The sequence below is a fragment of the Pseudonaja textilis genome, chromosome 5 (assembly GCF_049901715.1).
Source record: "Pseudonaja textilis isolate UNSWEBS1 chromosome 5, rPseTex1.2, whole genome shotgun sequence".
NCBI classification, from domain to species: Eukaryota; Metazoa; Chordata; class Lepidosauria; order Squamata; family Elapidae; genus Pseudonaja; species Pseudonaja textilis.
The window spans coordinates 19,033,423-19,056,444 of NC_141994.1; the positions used below are offsets into that span (position 1 = coordinate 19,033,423).

At 41.2% G+C, this 23,022-nt stretch overlaps 1 protein-coding gene across 1 annotated transcript in view; it reads right to left on the reverse strand.

The window, feature by feature from the left end:
- LRP6 (LDL receptor related protein 6) overlaps nucleotides 1–23,022 on the reverse strand; it is a 72,780-nt gene that overhangs the window by 35,431 nt on the left and 14,327 nt on the right. The window contains exons 4-7 of the mRNA XM_026702188.2: nucleotides 11,874–12,070; nucleotides 10,239–10,370; nucleotides 6,156–6,552; nucleotides 4,710–4,881 (exon numbers count right to left, since the gene is read on the reverse strand). Of these exons, the coding sequence (XP_026557973.1) occupies nucleotides 4,710–4,881; nucleotides 6,156–6,552; nucleotides 10,239–10,370; nucleotides 11,874–12,070 (898 nt within the window). The remainder of the gene's footprint in view (nucleotides 1–4,709; nucleotides 4,882–6,155; nucleotides 6,553–10,238; nucleotides 10,371–11,873; nucleotides 12,071–23,022) is intronic.

Genomic DNA, 23,022 nt, shown 5'->3' on the forward strand with positions numbered 1-23,022 from the left:
AACCCTGGCACTTGGTCAATTTCTCCAAGCCTCCCCAGTCTCATTTCTCTCTTACCAAAAGTGGTGCAAAGGGAAGTAAGAACCGAGCAGCGAGTCTAAAGCATGATAAAGCCGTGATAAAGCTGCCTTGGAGAGAGAAAGCAAATCACAAGGGTTAGGATAATGGGTTGGTTTCCCCACACCCCAAATTCCTCTGCAGGAAAGGAATGAAGCGGGCTTTCCAAAAAAGTACATCTGGAACCTTCTCCTGCTCTGGACTCTTCACGTTGGAGGAGGAGATGATTATATTCCATACCGTGAAAAATTGATCAGATAATGGTTAGTGTTTTGGAGGAGGGATAAGCCTGCTCCAAAGCTCATCACGGTGGTTGTTGGAGTGTGTTGTTGTTTTTTAACCTTCGTAGAATAAAAAACACAAAGATCAAAATTAAAACTCACAGAGACCCAGCTGCAAGGATGCAGGCTGTTTAAAAGGGGTGCCAGACAGATCCAATGAATGCATCAGTGCTGGATGCTTTGAACGGAATCCTCATTTTAAGACTGGCCGCGTTGGTGATTTCATGCCTGCCCCGCCTCCTCCAATTTCATCTCCAGGCAGAAAATAAACATGTAATCCCAACCAACCAAAGCAGATCATGCATTTTTAACCTCATGGCATGACAGGGAAAGAAAAGGAAGCCAGTGAGGAATTGCCCCTGTTCATAAACAGCCAACCGATTCAACAGACGGGTTTTGTAGGTGGAAAAAATTGATTGAGATAAAGAAGGAAGCCCCAAACCGCAGACTTCCCCCTTCTTCTCCGCCCCCCTCAGCTGCAGGCTGCAGGCTGCCAGATAAATAGGGAACAAAGGTTCCTGCTGAGACCCCTGCCAATATCCATTAGTCCCTGTGGAGGCTTTATTATCTGGGGAACAGTCACAGTGCAACATGAATCAGCAACCTTGGAAAAAAAACCCAAACCACATAATCATGTGGAAAACACAAGAGGCGTAAAAAAAAAAAAATTCTAAGATTCAAGATCAGGTTTTGCAAGAGCCCTAGTTCCTTTCCTTTATTCTACAAAATTGTCACCTGAGAAATGCTGCTTGAGGAAAACAAAAAATATACACACATACACATTTTAAATGGGAAGTCTTAAGAGTGTCGTTTTATGCACCGCAAAATGTTTGTGTATTTTGTTCTACACGTAGCGGTTGACTTACAAACAGTTTGTTTCGTGGGCATTCCAAAGTTACCACATCACTGAAAAACAGTGACTTATGGCCATTTTTTCTCACTTATGACCATTGCAGCATCCCCATGGTCACGTGATAAAAAAATTTTTTCCAGATGCTTGGGAACTGATTCATATTTATGACGGTTGCAGTAACCCAGAGTCATGCAAACATTTTTTGCGACTTTTTGACAAGTGAAGACAACGGGGAAGCCAGATTCACCTAACAACCATGTTACTAACTTAACAACTGCTGGCAATTAAAGGTTGTAAAATGGGGAAAACTCACTTAACAAATGTCTCACTTAGCAATAGAAATTTTGGGCTCAATTATGGTCATACGTTGAGGACTTCCTGTATTTGTTATGTGAATGGGTGTGATGACCCAGGGTGGGATACAAAACAGTCACAAAAAACAGGTGAAGCCCCTTTTATTCCCTCAGTTTGCTTCCAAGCTCTGAGTATCTTTGACAGAAGACAAAAAAACTCCCACAGTTACACGAAGAAGGAAAAAAGCAACACAAACCAGGCAAGATAAGGGCTGGAGGACGTCCACAGATAACAGAACACACACTGGGAAACACACCAAACTCAGAGAGGAACCATAAACTAGAGATATTTCCACAATACGCAGGTCCAAACTCTTATTCAGTTGTGACACCTGCAGCCCATGAAGAGGATCAAGGCTCTCTCCTCCCTTGTAGACCACATCTCCCCCTTATCCTCTCCTCCCTGCGTGCCCTAGGATGGAGAGGGGATGGGCCTGGGCCCTCCCCTGACTGCTCAGCCGGCCTCTGCCCTTCCCCAGCCTCCTCCACAACCTCTGGAGCCACACTTCCGCTCCCTGTCAACTATTCCTCCTCTCCCTCAGAGTCAGTCTCCACCAGGGGCATGACAATGGGGATCACTCACCATTGTTTAGAATGCATATCTTTAAAAAACAAACAATGCAAAATGAACTTTAAATATTCCTATTTATTTTCTATTGCTTCCTTCCCCATTGGGGTATAGCTCACGAATTATGACATCAGCCAAAGAGAGTAAAGTAAGAAATTTACAAAGGTAGCCCTCGTCTTATGACCTCGATTGGGATTGCAATCTTAGTCTTTGAGTGAAGCAGTCCCTAAGCAAGATGCCTACAAGACTGCTTCACGCAATGACGGCTATCCTAGTTATGGATGTTAAGCAACAGTGCTGATAGTTAAGTGGGAAGGGAAAAAGAAAGGGAACTTTTAGAGCCGTGGTGGTGCAGTGGTTAGGATGCAGTGTTGCAGGCTAACTCTGTCCCACAGCCAAGAGTTTGATCCTGACTGGCTCAAGGTTGACTCAGCCTTCCATCCTTCTGAGGTCGGTAAAATGAGGATCTAGATTGTTGGGGTCAATATGCTCACTCTATAAACTGCATAGAGAGGGCTGTCAAGCACTTGGGAACTGGTATACAAGTCTAAGTGCTAATGCTATTGCTAACTCCCATGGCAGTTTGCAGAAATAGAGTTTGGGCCTTCAGGATCCAAGCTTCCTTTTTGCAGCGAAGCACATGAGTTTCTCTCCCCTTCTGTGATGGGCTGGAGAAATGAACCACAATCACAAAGGTCTGAGCTGGATTTCTACCCTCCCCCCACCAGTGCCCAGACTGGAAGGAAAATCCTTTGGTAGGCAGCAGCCTGACAGTCTTCCCTGCCAGTTTTCTCACTGTCTTTCTGGAGAAGCTGCCAAATCAATTTGCAAATGGTGATCTCATAATCACAACATCCCCACGGACACATTATCAACATTTGGGCACTTGATAGCCAGCGAGTTTTTAATCAGAATTTACAACTTTACAGTTTACAATATGAGATTACACCCCAGGGTGATCTAATCTCCATTTGCGATCTTTCTGGCCAGTTTCTGATAAGCAAAGTCAATGGGGCAAGCAGGATGTGGTTAGTGACCTGATTCACTTAACCATGGAAACTAAGATTTAAACGTGGACACAATTTGCCTAACAATTAATTGCCTTGCTTAACAACTGAAATTCTACTTCCCAACTATGGCTGCAATTTAAGGATTATTTATTATCTGTAGAAAGCTACTCTCCAAATTACTGAAAGAAAGAACCAGACCTTGAGGAAATCTCCTGAGCAGTGTTTGTCAACCTTGGCAACTTTAAGCAATGTGGACTTCAGAATTCCTACTCCTGAAGCTGACAGATAAAAGTTTCAGGGATTCTTAAAGGTCTACTCTAGATTTGAAAACTATCATACTTTCTTTGCCCTATAACAGGAATCTCCAACCTTGACAACTTTTAAGACTTATGGACTTCAGTTTCCAGAATTTTGGGAGTTGAACTCTACAAGTCTTAAAGTTGTCAAGGTCTGAGATCCCTACCCTAGAAGAATGGCATTATCCATTGATATAGTGACAGGAACAATGTTCTTGAGATCTTTTTTTTTTCTTTCTTAGCCTTCTGAAGAAATGTGTTTGTATGTATAATACAATTTATTTCAGGGAAGCTTGTCCAAATCTGCCGGAAAGATCGGCAAGTCAATATGGGATTCGGCTGCTGGTTTTGGAAGACTGGAATACCAACTATGAAGCTGCTGAGTTGAGAACTTGGAAATCTAACCTATTAAAATACTGTGCAGCTGTGGCGGCAGCTGAAAACTAAGGACTTCCAACATTGGTGGCATCATACGGCAGTTTCCTCAGTACTGTCCATAAACCATTCAGATGATTCAGCCTTTCACAGGTGATTCAACAGGCAGCAACAGGAAAGTTAGATCATGACTGGAGAACATCAGCAGCTCATATTACTGTGTTTCTCCAAAAATACGACCTACTCAGAAAGTATGTCCTAGCTTGATTTTTACACATGAGCCCAATATAAGCCCTATCCCTATAGTTAGGCCTATCCCCCAAATGAATCCTAATTAAGATTCCACCCACTCCAGGATGAACAGGTAAAAATTAAGCTAGGGTGGGGATGGGGGTGGTGGAACCGCCCTACGACTTACCTTTGGATAATTGCAGCCAGGCCCCGCACATCTCCGTTTCTTTTGCTGAAGCTGGAAAAGCTTTCCCGGAGCCTCTGTAGCTGATAACAGAGCTCTGTATCAGTCCGGAGCTCTGTTATTGGCTGCAGAGGCCTTCAGGAAAGCCTTGTTCGCCTTGCCAAATGAAGAAGTCCCTGAAGGTCCCTGATAGCGAAAAAGAGGCTGGGGGCAATGCATGCAAGTGAGGTGAGTCAGTGGACCACCAACCCTCCCCCGAAAATAAGACCTGGTGCCTTTTTTGGTGGAAAAAAATATATAACATGGGGTCTTATTTTCAGGGAAACACAGGTAATATGTAAATCCAACAATTATTGATTCTGATTCTAAAATCTGTTTTCTTGTAACTGATCCTAGCCATTCGTTTCTCATCAGGAACATAAGCTGAGCCACTGACACAAATACAACATCTCAAGGAAGTACTTTGAATATTGGACTAAGGAAGAGAAATGGAAACAACAAACCTCAATTTTGTCTGTTTTGGCATCTCCCCAGTATATCATGTTTTCAATGTAATCCAGTGCCAATCCATTAGGCCAACCAAGTGAGGTATTTACCAGTACAACTCGGTCAGATCCATCTAAGGCAGCCCTCTCAATCTTTGGAATCTCTCCCCAGTCGGTCCAGTACATGTAGCTAAAAGGAAAAGGGTAAGATGGAATAAAACAGGGGCTGGAAAAACCGTGCAGTAGTAGTATTCACGAGAGACTAAACTGTGCTTACTTTGGCACGTGGCCTGTACTTTCTGCAGTTGAAATTATTTTGTCTTAAACATATCTGCAAAACTGTCTGGTTGAATTCCCGTGACAATCTGCGGTATAATTCTCATAAATGTACATGGAATATATGCCGTTTCCCCCCGCTTTTGTTCAATTCTGAACGATTCTGAGAAACTGCCTGGACAAGTCTCTGCAGTTTTCTTGGCGAGGTTGTTCAGAAGTGGTTTGCCATTGCCTCCTTCCTAGGCCTGAGAGAGACTGACTGGCCCAAGGTCAGCCAGCTGGTCTCATGCCCAAGGTGGGACTAGAACTTACAGTCTCCTGGTTCCTAGCCACTACACCAAGCTGGGTCTTGTCCAACATTAGATCAGCATCTCGATTTGCTAGAAAAAAAAATTCCCTAAGGACCATCATTTTTTTTCTCCCCTTTTCTTAAAAGTGTAAGGGGGTGATTACAAAGACATCATAAAAGCTAATGTTTTAAATACGTGAATCCACACTACATTCAAGTTGCACATCTGTGACAGAGCTAAAATGTTTCATGGGCTAAAAAAAAAAAAAAAAAAGGCTAACGCAAATGGAAAGCAACCTAAAACTGCCTCAGTTCACTATTATAAGAAAGGGGGAAAAGATCAGTGTTCAAACAGGTTCACAATAGCTTACAAAAGGCAACTCAGAAAATGTGTCATGACGCACTGTGGGGATCCCTTGGGCAACAATGCAGAAGATGAAGCAGGTGGGCTGCCCTTTTTTGATTTTGTTATGGTTTCAACCAATCTACTGCAGCCTGGTCAATACCCTAGGAGATCCACGTCGAAATTTCAGGCGCTTTTAAAGGGGGCCTTATATTCCAGGCTGATCTTCAGTTCAACATCTACATTTCTCATCAGTTTCACACTGTAAATCAAATCTCATTTTGGAGGAAGAGAGCAGATAAACTGGACAGGTTCATTGGAATTATGGCGACTCTAAAACAAGCTAGAAAGCTTTTATTGGTCCCAAATAATCTTAACTTAGGTACTCTAAAACTGAGAACGGTCAACAGAAATTATTTATGGTAAGGAAATAAAGGAAGATTCGTATTTCTGAATCAGGGAAAGCATCTTGAAATGAACATTAGATTTGACTTGAAGAGTATGGTAATTCTTAATTTTTTAAAACCCGCATAATATAAAAAGGGGGGGCCCTTACCCAATCATAGGATCCAAAACTATAGCTCTCGGCTCTTCTAGGTTTTCTGAGATCAAGATCTTCCTCATAGTCCCATTAAGCCTTGTGATTTCGATGCGGTCTGTCCCCGTATCCGTCCAGTAAAGATTTCGGGCCACCCAATCCACAGCAATGCCATCCGGGTGTGCAATTTGTGCCTGTACAACAAACTGGCTAGCCGACCCATCGAGGAACGAACGTCTGATGGCTCTCACTTCATCATCTGTCCAATAAATGTACCCTTCCACAGGGTCATAGTCAATGGCAATGGCGTGACGAATGTCTTCCAACTGCAGCACAATATCCGTGAAATCTGGAGTGTCCAAGGAGATCCGCCTCAAATCCGTCCTTCGGGCCAGCAGTAGCAACTCCATGGCTCCTGTATAGATAAATCCCAACAAATTAGAATTAAAAGTCACTTCTGCAGCCGCCTACCTCTTTGTTGAAAACGTACAGGAATGTCATGGTTATGCAGATCTCAGTGACATCACGGGTAGCCAATGGATGATCCAATGTCAGTCCATGAGTCCAGCAGTGGGGAAATGTTAGCAAAGGAAGAAATGAAGCCATTAACCTTTGCAAAGTGGTGGAAGAAAAAGCTCAACATTTCCTACGAATGAAGGCAAATTGAATTGTTGAAGGTAGCCAGGGAAGTGATGGAAGCCTGGGAAATGGCCCTCTTGTTAGTTAACAGGAGTGCTGATTTATCACAAGCTTCTCAAGTACTTAGGAGCCCAGGACTGGCAGCCCTAGGAAACGACAGCCAACAGCCAACCATCAGTACACCAAACTATCAATAGGAAGCCCCGCCCAACCACATAAATACAACATACAGAATAGCTCACAGCACACATTTCAGTACAGAGAAGTTCCCTGACGATGGGCTCCAGCATGAGTCCAAAAGCTCGGAAAACTAAACCTCTAGTCCCGGTGACTGACCTAGCCTGGTTCCTCACTATTTCCTCCTTGCGGCCACCTCAAGACTCTGGACTCCCCTTGCCATTAACCGCTTAAGAACAGCCTTCTGAACTCATCACTTTGATCAGCTGAGAAATGGGAAGAAATGCCTGGCAGATGTTCCGGCACAGCCATTTCTCAAACTGATCAACTGGCTGGTAGAAGCAGATGCCTGGGGTCCCAAGGCTGAGGGCACTGGGGTGCCAACAATGTGAAGCAAACATTCCTAGGAGGAAAGGGGCGGCGAGCCATTTCTCCCTCTCCCATCCTGCAGGCCCCCTCAGAACAACTACTTTTTCTGTGATGGAATATCAGCAATTTGAAACTGCAAGTCGCTTGGGAGGGGGGAGCTTTCCCTCTGCTTCCTCCCAGATATATCATCAGAGTTTGTGCTTGCTCTGCTGTGCAGCGACCCTGATCAAGGCAGGCAATAAATCTGTGTGAACAGCAACACGGGGAATTCACAGATGTGGGCCCCCCCAGACCTTCTGATCGCATCAGCTTTCAACTGAAAATGCTGATCATCCCTGATTGATTGATTTAACAATCGCAGCGATTCACTTAACAACCAGCGGCAAGAAAGGTTGTAAAATTGGGCAAAACTCACTGAACAACTGTCTTGCTTAGTAATATATATTTGGGGCTCAATTGTGGTCGTAAGCCGAGGACTACCTATCTGTATTTTTGTTTAGCAGTGGAAGAAATCATATACAGATTATGCCAAGGATGTGCATAACATTCCGGCTGTTCCTTCAAAAGCGAAACCGACTGATTCTTCACTTAAGTTTGTATCAAAAAAAAAGACCCCCCCCCCCCAAATGAATGGCATGACCAATATCAGGGAGTGTTTTACACACCACAAACACCTCTAAAACAACTCTGTAAGCCACCATAAGATCATCTTAGCAGCAGCCCTTTTCCCCCCTTCTGTCTCTTACCTTGGCTGGCTCTTGTTCTCTAGGATTATTTTGGCTCTAAGTAGTAGCAAACGGAACTTCTGGTCCATATTTATGCTTAAGGCTTGTTTTGAAAGCAGGCAGCAACTGAACTTAAGTGGCCTGACGGTGCTATCAGCCATAAAAATCACTTAACCACAGATTTAATTTTATGCGAGTTCCTAAAAAAGGTTTTTTCCCCTAAAGATTTTTGGAATTGCTGGAAAACAGGAAGCAAAAGGCAACTGGGCCTTCAAGGAATGAATTAAAAAAAACAAGAGACTTACAAAAAGGTTTGTCTCTGCTATAATTGAGAGGACTCCCTGCCTCCCTGAAAAATTAGTCGTCATGGAAACTACGCTAGTGAGGTCAGCCAGATTTCACCTTTGCTGTGCCGATTCTCCATCAGGGCCAAGTAGTATAAATGTTATACATTCCACACAGTATTCCACACACGTTGCAGAAAAAAGTTTGACTATCTGAGAGCCTGCATGGTTTGAATTACCATGTTAAAATGGGCATGTTCGATTCCTTGCAGAAAATTAATATTTGTTCCAAGTAATTTATCACTAATACATCTTTTCCTTTATTTTTATTCAGTTTGGGAAAGAAAAATTTTGTTGGTAAAATGACAGGAACGAAGGGGTTGATAGATAGCAGACATGTATTTTTTTCCCCCTGAGGAAAAAGTTAAAATTCAGCACTGCACAGCTGGGCTTACTTTCTTCCATTTCCTCTTTTTGTTTTAAACAACTTAAAAATTAGGTTTGTTGACTTGATTGGGAAGTAGTATAAAGGGGAAAAGTTGAATGAACCACAGTTTTAGTTCTCAAAGTTGTGTTCTTTGGGCAACTGAATAACATGGGAGATGCCATGCAGAGAAAACGCCTTTTCCAAATCCTGCTCCATCAAACTAAGAGAGGATTTATTTATTATTTTTACTAATTTTGGTCAATTCAACACCAATGGCCATTTCTAGTCAGGGAAAATTACCATGGGCATTCATACACCTATTAGGAACCAATCTGGTTTACTGCTTAAAACATCAAGCTAGAAATCAAAAGGGTGTGAGTTCTAGTCCTGCCTTTGTCATGAAAGCCAACTGGGTGACCTTGGGCTAGTCATTCTCTCTCAAGCCCATCCCATCCCACAAGGTTGTTGTTGTGGGGAAAATGGGAAGAGACAGGAGTATTAGTGTGATGGCTCCCCAGGATGTTTCCTCAGATACCTCTTCAGATGTCAGCTGTGTGTGTTTGTGGGGTGGGGGGGAGGGATGATGAACCAGTTCCTGGCACACTAGGAGGGGAGTTGGTCAATGGCCCTAAGTAACCAACTCTGGCTACAGCAGGACAGCCCTGAGGTGTCAGGTGGGGTAAGCACGCAGCTGCAGCCGGTGAGGCATGATGAGGAAGAGAAACTGCCTTCTGCACTGATCCAAGAACATAGAGGCAGAGAAAAGGCCTGAGGAGAGAAGGTCAGCCAGATTACTTGCGAAGAGGCAGCCCCGTCCTTCTTAATTTTTCAGGGAGGCAGGGAGTCCTCTCAATTATAGCAGAGACAAACCTTTTTGTAAGTCTCTTGTTTGTTTGTTTTTTAATTCTTAGCTTCTGCATCAGAAGCTATTTAGCATAGCAGACAGAAGGCGGGTGATGATGCTGGGAATAATGTGTTCATTTCCTAGCTGTGTGCTTTCTGGTTGTTGTGATTTGGACTGACACTGTGACTTGGTTTGTGCCTCACGAACCCTCTCGTATTGTGGATTTAATTTTGACTGGTGGGTTTATTTTGACTGGGAAACTTTCAAGTGACTTGTGGACTCATTGGCCATTGCTCTGTGGACTAGCATCGATCTATTGGTGGCCGGACTTAATTGGGATATTTCTGTTTTTTTTGCTGAAGGGAACTGCTGGGGCGTATTAATAAACCCACTAAACCACAGTTATGTGCATGTATGAGTGAGTGGCTCAACACAATTACGTACGTTTGCCACCTTGAGTTTTCTTACAATAGAACATAAAGGTGGAATATAAATTAAATAAATATTAAATCTTCCAGTTGGATTACTTTGGTGGCAGGTGTACTGTGATGAATATAAAAAGGGGGTGGGGCTTCCATCATGTGGTCACAACCTGATTGTTTTGACATCCCTGCTTAGTGCTTATGCCCAACTTACCATCTTTGCAAGTCTTCTTATTCTCAAGGAGTTTCACACCTGTGGGACAGGCACACCGATAAAAGGGCTTGATGGGAGACATCAAACACAGATGGGAACAGCCACCGTTATTATTCCTGCAGGGGTTCGTAGCTGTCAAAAACAGAAAGCACAGAACGGTCTCCCTGTTAGTAGCAAGCCTGCCATATCAAGAGGGGAAAGTGTGAACGATAAAATGAATATGGGTGTTGAACACCCTCCAAACCACATTACCTGCAGTTTCTGAACTGCAGGGGTGGGTATTTATGTACAGTGGATCTCTACATGGCTCCCTATAAATATAGACCGGATCACAGCCATTTCTACTCTTGGAGACCAACTAAGAGAGAAGATGCCTTTAGAAAGAACAGAAAGGGTTCCTTCAGAAAGGACTCAACAGTCAGTAGTGACACACTTGGAAAGAGTGTCTTGTCCATTTGTAGACAGGCCAGAGGTAAACTTTTAAGTTCTTCTTAGTTTTCAAATAAATAGGGAGAACTTATAAGGTCATATTTCTTTATAGGCTTTGTCTAAACCCATTTTTCAGATAATCCTTGACTTATGACCACAACTGGAACCAGGACGTATGTCGCTAAGCAAGATGGTTAAAGAAATCATGCTTAATTTGATCATCTTTTTTTGCCACAGTCATTAAGCAAATCATTGCAGCTGCTGGGTGAATAACACCATTAAGCTAATCTGGCTTTGCCCCATGACTTATCAGAATCCGCCCAGTCGTTCACTAGGAGACGGGCAGCAAACAAATTAAACAAACAAATAAAGTGGCAAATAGTAATTACGTGACCCCAGGACACTACAGCCATCATAAATACATGCCAGTTGCCAAGCACCTGAATTTTGATTGCATGACTGTGGCATTGCTGCAACAGTCATAATTGCAAGGATCCATTGCAAGTCACTTTATTCAGTTATGTTGTAAGTTAGAACTGTCACTAAAAGAACGATTGTAAATCGAGTACTGACTGTACACAATATTTAAGTCTTTCCATGCATCATTTTAAAAGTGATTATACCCAACTCATCTTCCTGCATTCCCTCACTACAAGGTTTTACAGGAAGGGTAAAAAGTGTTCTAACTAAGCTCTTGCTCAACAGAGACTGGGAAGATATATGCAGCACTTCTGAATTTTAATTTTTCCTGTACATCTATCCTTATCCAATAATAGAGAAAAAGACATCCACAGACCTATCTGTGGCTCTGACAAACTCTAATTGAAATATGATAGCAAAATGACTGATATACAGCAGTGAATTTGGGCATTTTTTTCTGTAATTTAAAGATAAAACTGGCAAATTTAAAAATCAATATACTAAAGACCAAGGCATTTGATCTTTCTGTCTGACAAACAAAATGAACTACGCTTAGCATACATTAAATTTAGCTATATTTCCTTTGTTCTTTTTCTTTTAAAGTCTGTTTTCTATTCAACTTTTTCAACCACAAAGATATTGCCTAATTCCCATCCACCCCACAAAAATAAGCATAGTGGCTGAGTGCCTACGCTGTATAAACTGTACGCGTGACTGCCTGAAAAACCTACAAAACAAATGAGAATTTCCACATTGGGCATTCTGGGAAAAGCAAGAACAACTCACCACTGGGCTGCCTCTGTTGGCTGAAGACGTGGATATCCATGGGAGAAAAGATGTTGGAATGTATTTCACGCAGGTTCTGTCCAGTGTATTTGTTGCAGGCCAGGATGGAGCGAGTCGTCCAATCCGTCCAATATAGGGTGTCACCAAATAACGTCAGAGCAAATGGATGTGGCAAGGATCCTTTAATCACAGCTTGCCTAGTAATAAATAAAAAGTGTATTGCACCATAAATTATCACCCTGGATCTAGAAAAGGACAGCATTTTACATCCTTCTCTAACCTTCCCTGCCCATCCTCTTAAAATCAAGATGGAACTGAGAAATTTGCAGCCTGTATCTTTTCTCCCTTGAAACAGCTGAGAAGCCTGATTGTCTTCCCTTTAATTCATTTTCAAGCAGAATATTAGCCCCTGAATGAATGCAAAGAGTTAATCTGTGAGTCTGATGGAACATTAAATGTGAAATATTATTTTCCCATTAAATGTGAAAAATTATTTTCAGAATATTAGTGCCTGAATGACCTTAAAGGAGTAAATTCATGAGACTGATGGAACATTTCACCATTTAAGTCTTAAAATTTTGTTTAATGTAATTTGTACAGTAGTGAAGGAGAAACAGATTGGTGTACAAGTAGGCACATAATTCTTCAACGGGACCAGAGAGGGCATCTGTTGGTTTTCAATGCCCCAAGGCTGCAGAACCTAATCAGGACAACAAACATTTTTCCACCACCATATAAATTAATTTCCAAAAGCATCTTGCGTATGCCACAGGATTTCCCAGGATGGGTTTAAAAAACAGATTTCTAGACTGCTCAAAAGCAAGTTCCGTTCAACAGACTGTTTGTATTAGATAAAGCTGTCCTCAACTAACAACCAGAATTTCCATCGCTAAGCAAGAAGGTTGTTAAGTGAGTTGCACTCACTCTTATGACCTTTTTTTGTTAAATGAATAACTGCAGTTGTTAAGTCAGGCTGTCATTAAGCAAGTCCTGTTTACCCCCTTTGCAAGAACAGTCATACTCAATTGTACTAGAAAGAAATCATGCTGTGTGGGATGTTGCGTTTTAAAACGGAAAATAATTTCTAAACAACGTTTAGAAATAATATTCTGATCATGATTATTTAATTAGATTTCAATAAATATTAAAGATTTCACCCAGTCAAACACTTTCTCCTCCCTTCCATGTTAGGAACAGCACAAATTGTACAGATGCTTTTTTGCAAATAAACCTTGCTGGGTTCTGAATTTAAGTCTGTGCAACAATGTGCCTGAAATGACGGTATTAACAACCTCCTTTCAGGCATATTCTAATGCTAAGAACCTATTACATTCTTCTATTTATAAGCCAGCTGTGTTTTAGAACAGAATGGAAGGGGAGGGGAGAGGAGGAGAGGAGGGGAGAGTTGGAAGGGACCTTGGAGATCTTCTAGTCCAACCCACTGCTTGGACAGGAAACGCTATAGCATTTCAGACAAATGGCTGTCCAATCTCTTCTTAAAACTTCCACGGTTAGAGAATTCACAACTTCTAGAGGCAAGTTGTTCCACTGATTAACTGTTCTAACTATCAGGAAATTTCTCCTCAGTTCTAGGTTGCTTTTCTCCTCTCAAACACTAATTGTTCTAATCAGAACTAGTTGAGTGCAAATATTCAGAAAGAGTTTACCAGTAAATGGTGAGTAGCTCCTAAAATTTATTCTGTTCTCCAACGTACAATACAGAGAATGTAAAAACACTTATCAGAACGGGATTTAAGATAGAACGTGGTAATATATACTCCTGAGACTATAACAAGATAAATTTGGAATTTCCACCAGATAAAAATATAAGAATCAAATTAAAAAATTCTATTCATTAGGGCTGTTCCTGCAAGGTGAAATGAGAATTAATTGATTCTTCTTCTGTAGAAGGCAAACATAAGCCCTGCATTTCAGTCCTTTTGGAATTCAGTATTGTCAAACAACTATTTGAAAAATGCACTTGTTCTCTCTGAGAAAAAGAAAACCTTGGCAAAGCAAACCCATATCAGAAGTTCATGACTTCTTTTTCAGTCGGTATTCTGATATTTCTCTTCTCTTCTGGGAAATTAGATTGCTGCATATCATTACTGTTGAATTATGACACCATTGCAAAAAATAAATAAGTAGGTCCCATCTTAATGTCTGGATATTGTAAGTTATCTATAGGGAAGAACTATCTCTGACTCAATCCTAGTGGCTATAGATTTACAGCCATCTAGAACCTGGGTTCCATCTTTAGCCTTGGATGGAATAGCAGTAGTAACAGCACTTAAGATTTATATACCACTCCACAGTCCTTTACAACACACTCTGGGCAGTTGACAAATGTCACCAAACTTAACAATCTGGGTCCTCATTTTACCGACCTTGGAAGGATAGAGGGCTAAGGCAACCACAGGACTGAATTCCAGACTGTGGGCAGATTTAGCCATCAGGGTGCACTTCCCCGTTCAAGAATGGTGCTCGATCTGGCTGTATTGCTGAACTTACAGCTCCTGCTTAATGAGCAGGTTGCAACTAGGGCCAGGAAAACCTTTGTAAAAACTTTGTCCGGTGTATCAGTTGCGTCCCTTCCTAAATCAGGAGCCAACAGGCCCTATGTCACTTCAAGACTTGACTTTTGCAATGTGGTCTGTATGGGGGCTTCAACTTTAAGACCACTGAGAAATTTCCGCTGGTCCAAAATGAAGCGTGTGGCAGTAATTGGTGAGCCTTGGTATGTTGATGTACTATCTCTGCTTCCTAAGTTGAACTGGTTATTAATATGCTTCTGGATGCTTTTCAAGATGCTATCAATGACCTATGGAGTTCTAGATTGCCCTGTGGCCTGGTTACTTGAGGGACCACCTATCGCCTGTGGTTTCAGCCAAGCCAGTTTGATCCAAGAGAGTTGGGTCACTCCAGGTCCATTCAATAAAGCAATGTCTCCTAATGGGAGCCCAGAAACATGTCTTCTCTGTCATGTTGGCCCGCCCTCTGGAATGAGATTCCCCCCATTTGCCTACTGCCCTCCTGCCAGTCTAGAAAGCCATAAAGACCTGGCTGCTCTCCCAGGCCTTGGGGTTGAGTAAATTAAATTAAATAAATCCATGCATTCATGCACACAGCCTGAACTTTTAAGTCATTTTACAATTTTCCATAAAGCCAGGAAATGAAAAGAAACATTAAAAGAGAATACTATTTCGCTGAAACAATGAAATACAAACAAGTATTTCAGGGAAGACCTCACAAAATCAGTCACAACTGCCCAGCCAGTTATATCCTATGCAGAAATTGAGTTATAAGTAAAATATGGCAGCCTACATTTTGGAATTACAAAGCTAATAAAAAATCTGGGATTTATTTGCAAACAATATTTCAGGAACAAAGAAGTCCTTTCTTCCTTTGTTTCTCAGTCCTCTCAAGTCTCCTTTCCTTCTTCCTCAAACTGTTCCTTAAAATTCTGCAATTTGTACATCAATGTTTCTATCACACTGCCTCTAGTGCAGCGGTCGCCAACTGGTGGGCCGTGAGAAAATTTTGGTAGGCTGCAGAGAAATCTCACCCCCAGAGCAACCCCCCCCCCCAGCAATTAATCCAGGCTGCGCAGAAACACAAGGCTGCACCGCCCACATGGCCCACGGGAACCCTCCCCGCCCACTCACTCCTTACCCGGCAAACTTGCCTGCTAAATTGCTAAATTTTTCTTTTTTCCAACCATCATCTGTTCTGTTGTGCCTTAGATTAGATAGGAAACAGGAAATGATTGGTTTCTTGCTTTCTTGCTTTCTAGCTAGTCTTTAGATCTTTGGCTCTGTTTTTAAGCACAGCCGAACCTCCCTTAGGACTGAAGGTTCTATTATTCAATGCAGACTCATGGCAAGCAAATTTTATGTGACAGACTGAGCTAGCCGATGGCAGATAGATAGAACTCTGAATGAATCTGTGATTCTGTGAGAAACTCAATCTGCCTGCCTGCTTTGCCTGATTTTGGGTAAAAGTTGCTCTTTTTTAATAAAAATTCAATATTTATATAAATATTCATAATATTTACATAAAAGCCATGCCCAGCTAGTCACATGACCACCAAGCCACACCCACAAATTCAGGCCATGCCCACAGCATCGGTTAGTGGTCCCTGGGATTTAAAATTATAAGTTTGGTGGTCCCTGAGGTCCAAAAGGTTGGCGACCCCTGCTCTAGTGTGTGGCAATATCTAGATGGCCTTAGTTAAGTAGCACCCTGCTTAGTCATTGTTCAGAACTTGGATCCAGACCTGAAGAGACATTGCCACAAATATACAGGAACTGTTACCCAAAAGAGCTGGAGCATTTTTTAAAGTCCAGAGACTCAAGATAATATTCAGAAATGGCTCAGGAAATGCCTTCCAAATTAACTGGAGAAGGTGCATTGCAAAATTCTCTTACTATAGCCAAATGAAATAGTTTTGGTCCTCTTGTGCTGCTGACTTCCTGGTCTGGTTTACTTAGAAAGGATTCCTTTGAGGATTGTAGGATTATTAGGTAGACTGGGAACTCAAAAACAACATTCTGAAAGAAGACAACACTAATTCATTCATGTTAACTGAATTGCATGTAATTGCTCTAAGACAGGGTATCAAACTCAAGGTCCATGGCCCAGCCCGGTCCATGGGGCCACCCTGGAAACAGTGAAGGATCAGCCCTTGGTGCCTCTGCCAGTAAAAACGGAGCTCAGGACCCTGTTTTTGCTGTCAGAACGCTTGGGCTACCACATGCACCCCCAACACAAGTGACGTCGAGCTGGCCATGCCCACCCCCAGCCCCCCGAAGTCCAAACACAACCCTGATGTAGCCCTCAATGAAATCGAGTTTCACACCCCTGCTCTAGGAAGAACCCAGCAGCAACTAACTGGTGGTATATGACTTAGAAAACTAGGAATACCCTAATCCAGGGGTCCTCAACCCTTGTTCGTGGACCAGCATGGTCCGTGGCACGTAAGAAACCAGGCCGTGCAAACAAGGGAAGCCTCATCCACAGGATGCAGGCAGCCTGGGAAACCACACCCCCTCTGGTTTGTGGAAAAACCTCTCTCCACGGAACCGGTCCCTGGTGTTCAAAAGGCTGAGGGCCACTGCTCTAATCAGTGTTGTAAATGGTTTTATAATGGTCCTGCTCCTTCCTCAAAGGCTGTTTCAGGGGATGTCAAAGAAGGATCTCATGTATTTAGTTCCTGTACACTAGCGATTCTCATGGGCCTGATGGAGGGGTCCTTTTCTACTACCCAAAAATGGAGGAGATGCCATTGTGAGAACAAGATCTTATATCTCATGTTATTTAACGTGAATGTAAAGTCTATGAGGCAGTTCACCAATATGCCATCAAAATGCAGATGAGATTTCTCTTCCTTTGGTTGATGTTTGGCCAGCAATGTGTTAGGGTAGGTTCAAAAATTGTCAGGCACAAACACCCAGACCCACACATATAGAATTCAAACTTGCTGCTTTATTATATTCTGCCTGTTATATAGGAAAGTTCCCCAGCGAGCTTCAGCTTGGGAACGGACAGATAAGGCTCTATGGAGCTTAATGAGAGTCAGTTCTGGATTTCTCGTGGCTGTGCAAGGAATCAAGGCTAATTCTGAGCTTGAGGCCTCCCCTCCTGCCCGGTCGGGTGATAGAACTGATCCTGATCAGAAATCAAGTATCCTCTGGAATCAGATTTCAATCTCTTTTGGATGTGGTGGTATCAAGTTTGGGTCTTTTTGTATTTCATTTCTCTAATCAACATATACACATGTATAAAATTACCATTAAAATATAAAAATTACTTTAAAATCAACATTTTAAAATTATAAGGTTCACAGGCTGGAGTAAGATTTGGATTCAGCTTTGCACCTGGAGACTCAGGTGGCGGCTCAGATTAAGCTAGTGCAACAATTCTTTCTGTTCCTAATGACGTTCAAACTTATCGACCAACTTGGCTGCAGAGGCATGACTCAATTAAATCCAAATTAACATTCTATATATGAGGCAACCACTCTGAAAAACAATCTTGGGAAAGTGCAACTGACTTAAAATGCAAGAACAAGGAAGCTGGAATTGCACACAGGCAGGATCATGTTAAAAGGATGACGCTGGTTAACAGGTTCTTTGTGGACTTTATTCCAAGTTTGGTGAAACTTCAGAGCTTAAACGGTTTGTGTCTGGGACAGTTTAGGAACCACATCATCTTGTGTCAACATGATTTTGTCTCAAACCAATGAAGAGGTCCTTTCCTTTGTCCCTAACATAGGGGTTGGTGAATACAAAATAATCAGAGTCAAATGAAAGGGAAAATATCTATATATAAAATGACAATTGACAAAAATCAGGATAAACAACAAGGACAGTAGAACTTTTGCTACAGCCTACTTCTATCTGTTGTGTCAAATGCCATCACCAGATTCATAAAATTTGCAGGCTTGGCATGATTAACCCCTTCTTGGCAAGATAACTCAAGAGTCACGTTACTGAATTTTTACTTAATCCTACAACGACCTTAATTTGAGACTATACTGAAATGTATTTCTTCCAAGCATCTTGATTTGCTCAGATATGCAACTTGGAAGAGATGTCCAGAAGGTGTACAAGCCATTAGTCGATTGATTGGTCACCACTGCTTTGAGAGATAGTGTCTTAAACAGATTCTTCCACTTGTCAGGAAAGTTTAAACTACTGTTTTGCTCCACTAATGAGAAAAAGGACTATTTCTGGAGACAGTATTTCCTGTCTTTTACTGTCTGAAAGGCTTGTAATAAAGCCCTTAATCTCATATATTAACCAGGCAAAAATCCAATATTTGAAAGAGATTTGGACTGGGATCTAAGAAATAATTCCAGAGTATCTTAGTGAAGTGCATAAGCCACTCTTTAACAGGTATCTGTCAACTGATCAAGGGCTTAGCTGGAAAAAAAAGATGAAATAAGATTCTAAAATCAGAATTCTTCCTTTTCCTATAACTTAACAGAATTTACTCCACTGTTTTTCAGCATTCTCCCATTAACTCCTAGGAACTTCTTTGTATTAAATGTGTAACTATCCATTTATAGAATGAATCATCCTGGTTCTTTATAACCCTGGCAATTACAATCATTAATTATAACTAATCTGTACTTTTGATAAGGCTATTAATTCAGCAAAGCTCGGATTGCATTAGAATATTTCTTTCAGACCAATCTTGAGATGCTCAGTGTTTCACTTCTTTTGTGGGGAGATAATAAAATGTGAGAGTTCAACTATGTAAGTCAGCCTAAGAATTGTCAATGATGATATTGAAATGGCGGGCAGCATCTTCCTTTTAGGATCAACCATCAACAGTGAAGTAAAAAGCAGTCAAGAAATACGCTGGAGACTAGCACTTGTAGAGCAGCCATGAAGACTTTGGAAAAATATTCAGTTGCTGAGATGTGCACAGGTAGACCTTGACTTACAACAGTTCGTGTAGTGACCGTTCAAAGTCACAACGGCACTGAAGAAAGTGACGTACGACCATTTTTCACACTTACAACCTTTGCAGTATCCCCATGGTCATGTGATCAAAATTCAGTTGCTTGGCAATTGGTTCATACTTATGACCGTTCTTGCTGAGTCCCAAGGTCATGCAATCCCTTTTGGCAACTTTTTGGTGAGCAAAATCAATGAGGAAGCCAGGTTCACTTAACAACCATATCATTAAATTATCAACTGCAATGATTCACTTAACAATTGTGGCAAAAATGGTGATGAAATGGGGCAAAACTCACTTAACAAATGTCTTACTTAGCAACAGAACTTTGGGCTCAGTTGTGGTCGTAAGTCAAGGACTACCTGTATCTACCTACAAAAATCAGAGCAATGCAAGCCATGATATTCTCTCTAACAATCTACCGCAGAGGTATCAAACTCAGTATCACTGAGGACTGCATCAGGGTTGTGTTTGACCGTGGGGGCCCCGGCGCATATGGCCAGGGTGAGCATGGCCGGCTCAACGTTGGGGTCACCTATGGTGGCCTGGGCAGGACTGGGGGGATCCTCTTGCAGCCATCTGCCAGCAAAAACTGAGCCTGGAAGAGCTGCGCGTGGCCCTCCCAGGCTCCATTTTCAGATACAACGGCCTCCTGCAGGCCTCTACCAAAGAAAAAGGAACTATATTTTCAGAGGGCTACATGATGCCATCATGGCTGAAAACGGAGCCTGGGAGGGCTGCGCGTGGCCCATCCAAGCTCCCTTTTTCACTGGCAGAGGCACCGTGGGCCAGTCCTTCGCTATTTCCAGGACAGCCCCACGGGCCAGACCTAAGCACCCTGCGGGCTGGATCCAGCCCACGGGCCTTACCTTTGATGCCCCTGATCTACAGGAGTGAACATAGGACTTGAAGACTCTGAACTTTGATGTTGGAAGACAATCCCAAAAATTTCACGGACAGCCAAGGAAACAAATGGATGCTAGAACAAATCGGCCCGGAGTTCTCACTTGAGGCATAAATGATAGGTTAAAATTACCCTATTGTGGACACTTTATGTTCTCTGGAAAAGGCTTTAAAGCTGGGAAAAGTGGAGCGAATGAGAAGAAGAGGACAAGCAGCACGAAGGTGTGTGACATTCAATTCAGTGGATGGGGATGCAGTTGGCAAAGCTGAAGAACCACTTAGGTAACCACAGAAAAAATCTATGTGGTTGCTAAGCATCGACAATGACTTCATGGCACATAATCAACCATTACTTAATATATAGAAGCACTTAATGTAAGAGCAAACAATGTTAACTGATTACCACAGTAGATTGAAATGGATTAACATGCTTCTGAACTCACCACCACTGTACAGAAAACAAAAGACAAAAACAAATAGGGCCCTAGCCATCACATCAGCATTTTGGAACAAAACACACATGATAACACTCCTGATGTGCGTACCTGGGTGTCTTTGGGCAATACCACCTTGTCACAACTTATTTTATATGCCAGTCAATAATTACTATGGAAGCAAACAGTAATAATTCACAAAAGTGACACGTAAATACTTTTTTTTCCTTATTCTTTCCATTTCAAATGAGTAATTTTTGAAACAAAAACACACTATTTTAATTTTCATTCATCTTTGATTACATTTAAATTTCTATTGAAATTTAATAAAATGTGATCAATTTCTTTGATCACATTTTCAATGAAGCAACTTGGATATAACTGCTGAATGACTGGACATTCATTTGCCATCCTTTTGGGTTTGTCTTATTGAGAAAATCATTGGCAAATAATATCAAAATGGGGGGGTGGGAATTGAGATAAATAATAGGAGGCATAGACATCAGCCAAAAATGATTCACACAGTTGCAAAAATGCACAAAAGTCACTTCAATAAATAATTATCTCTTAATATAACTACATTCAAAGATAATTCTTTACATTCAGTCTTTACATTAAGTATGGTCTTTTACATTAAGACTGTAACATATTTTTAATATAGTCAGGTCCTAAAAAGGACTGGGTGAGATTTATAGTCAGGTCCTAAAAAGGACTGGGTGTAGAGGAAAAGAGCACTTTTCCTGGCACTGAATTTAGACACTCAAGCCATTAGAACATCATTACAAAAACACCCTGGGCTATTGCCCAGAGTGACCTCAAAAAAGTTTTTTTTTAATCATTATTCTGAAAAAAACAGGCCACATTCATCCAGTGGTTCTTTGGAGCTCACTTAAAAAAAATAAACAAAGATAAATAACTACAGTGAATCCAGCAAGTATAGGGGTGACTCCAACTGACAATTAAAAAAAAAAATCAGCAACACAAACCAACTGAACAAAATTACAGATAAACCAATTTCATCATTATGAGAAAAAGCTTCCCCAGCTTGCAATTTGTTATGGGGTACATTATTATTGTGTGTTCTTCTACATGTGGTCAGATCCAATTAGAAGAGCACATTGTGAGTAATCCTTACTCAGCTATATGTTAGGGAAGGGACAATATAGGTAGTTCTCAAGTTACAGCCACAATTGAGCCCAACATTTATGTTGTTAAGTGAGAAATTTGTTAAGTGAGTTTTGCCCCCCTTTTACAACTGCTCTTGTTACATATGTTAAGTGAATCACTGCAGTTGTTAAATTAGTAATATGGCTGTTAAATGAATCTGGCTTCTCCATTGACTTTGCTTGTCAGAAGATCACAAAAGGGGATCACATGGCTTCAGGACACTGCAACCGTCATAAATATGAGTCAGCTGTCAAGCATCCAAATGTAAATCATGTGACCATGAGGATGCTACAACAGTTATAAGTGTGAAAAATGGTCATAAGTCACTTTCTTCAATAAGATTATAGCTTTGAACGGTCATTAAACAAACTTGTAAATTGAGGACTACCTATATTGATAGGGACCATTGTTAAGCCAAACACTTCTTTTTCCTTTCTGCTATTGATTCAGACTATTAATGACTGAAAATTATACCATTCAAAGATATGCCATACTTGTAAATGTTTCTATATTTCAGTGCACTTTAAACAAATGACTTCATAAATATTTTAAAGTTTTGAATAGCTGCATAATTTTCCCACACTTAATATTCACTATCGTAATTTACCCCCAGTTGAAAGAATTCCACATAGCATGCAAAATAAACAAAAAAAAATTAAATGTAAGCATTAAGCACACTGTTTCATTCACTTTTTTTTTTTTTTTTTCAAATGCCAGCTTTTGTAGTTAAAAGCCATTCTCAAAAGCAGGAATATCCCAATACTAAAATTCAACCCAATCAGTGGGTATAAAATGACATTTCTCTCTTCACATTTATCTATACACAGAAACATTTTGCAAGATAGAACCATCTTTTCAGAAAGATAAGAATACACATCTTGACAGTAATTCTAATAGTGAGAACTCTTGAGAGAATAATCTCATTCTCATTTGATTTTACTTGAATCAAACAAATTTAAGAAACTTCCTTTGGAAATTCATAGAAAATTAACTGTCCTTACCTTTCTTTTGTAGATAAAAACAAAGTATGATTCTAAATCAAGATATCTGAAATTTAACAAAATAAAACAAAAGCAGAGAAATCATGGGCTTCTATTACAGACTGCCCTCGCTTAACAATCTGTTGCGTAGCAACTATTCAAATTTACAATGGTACCAAACTTTTAAAAAGGTACTTAGAA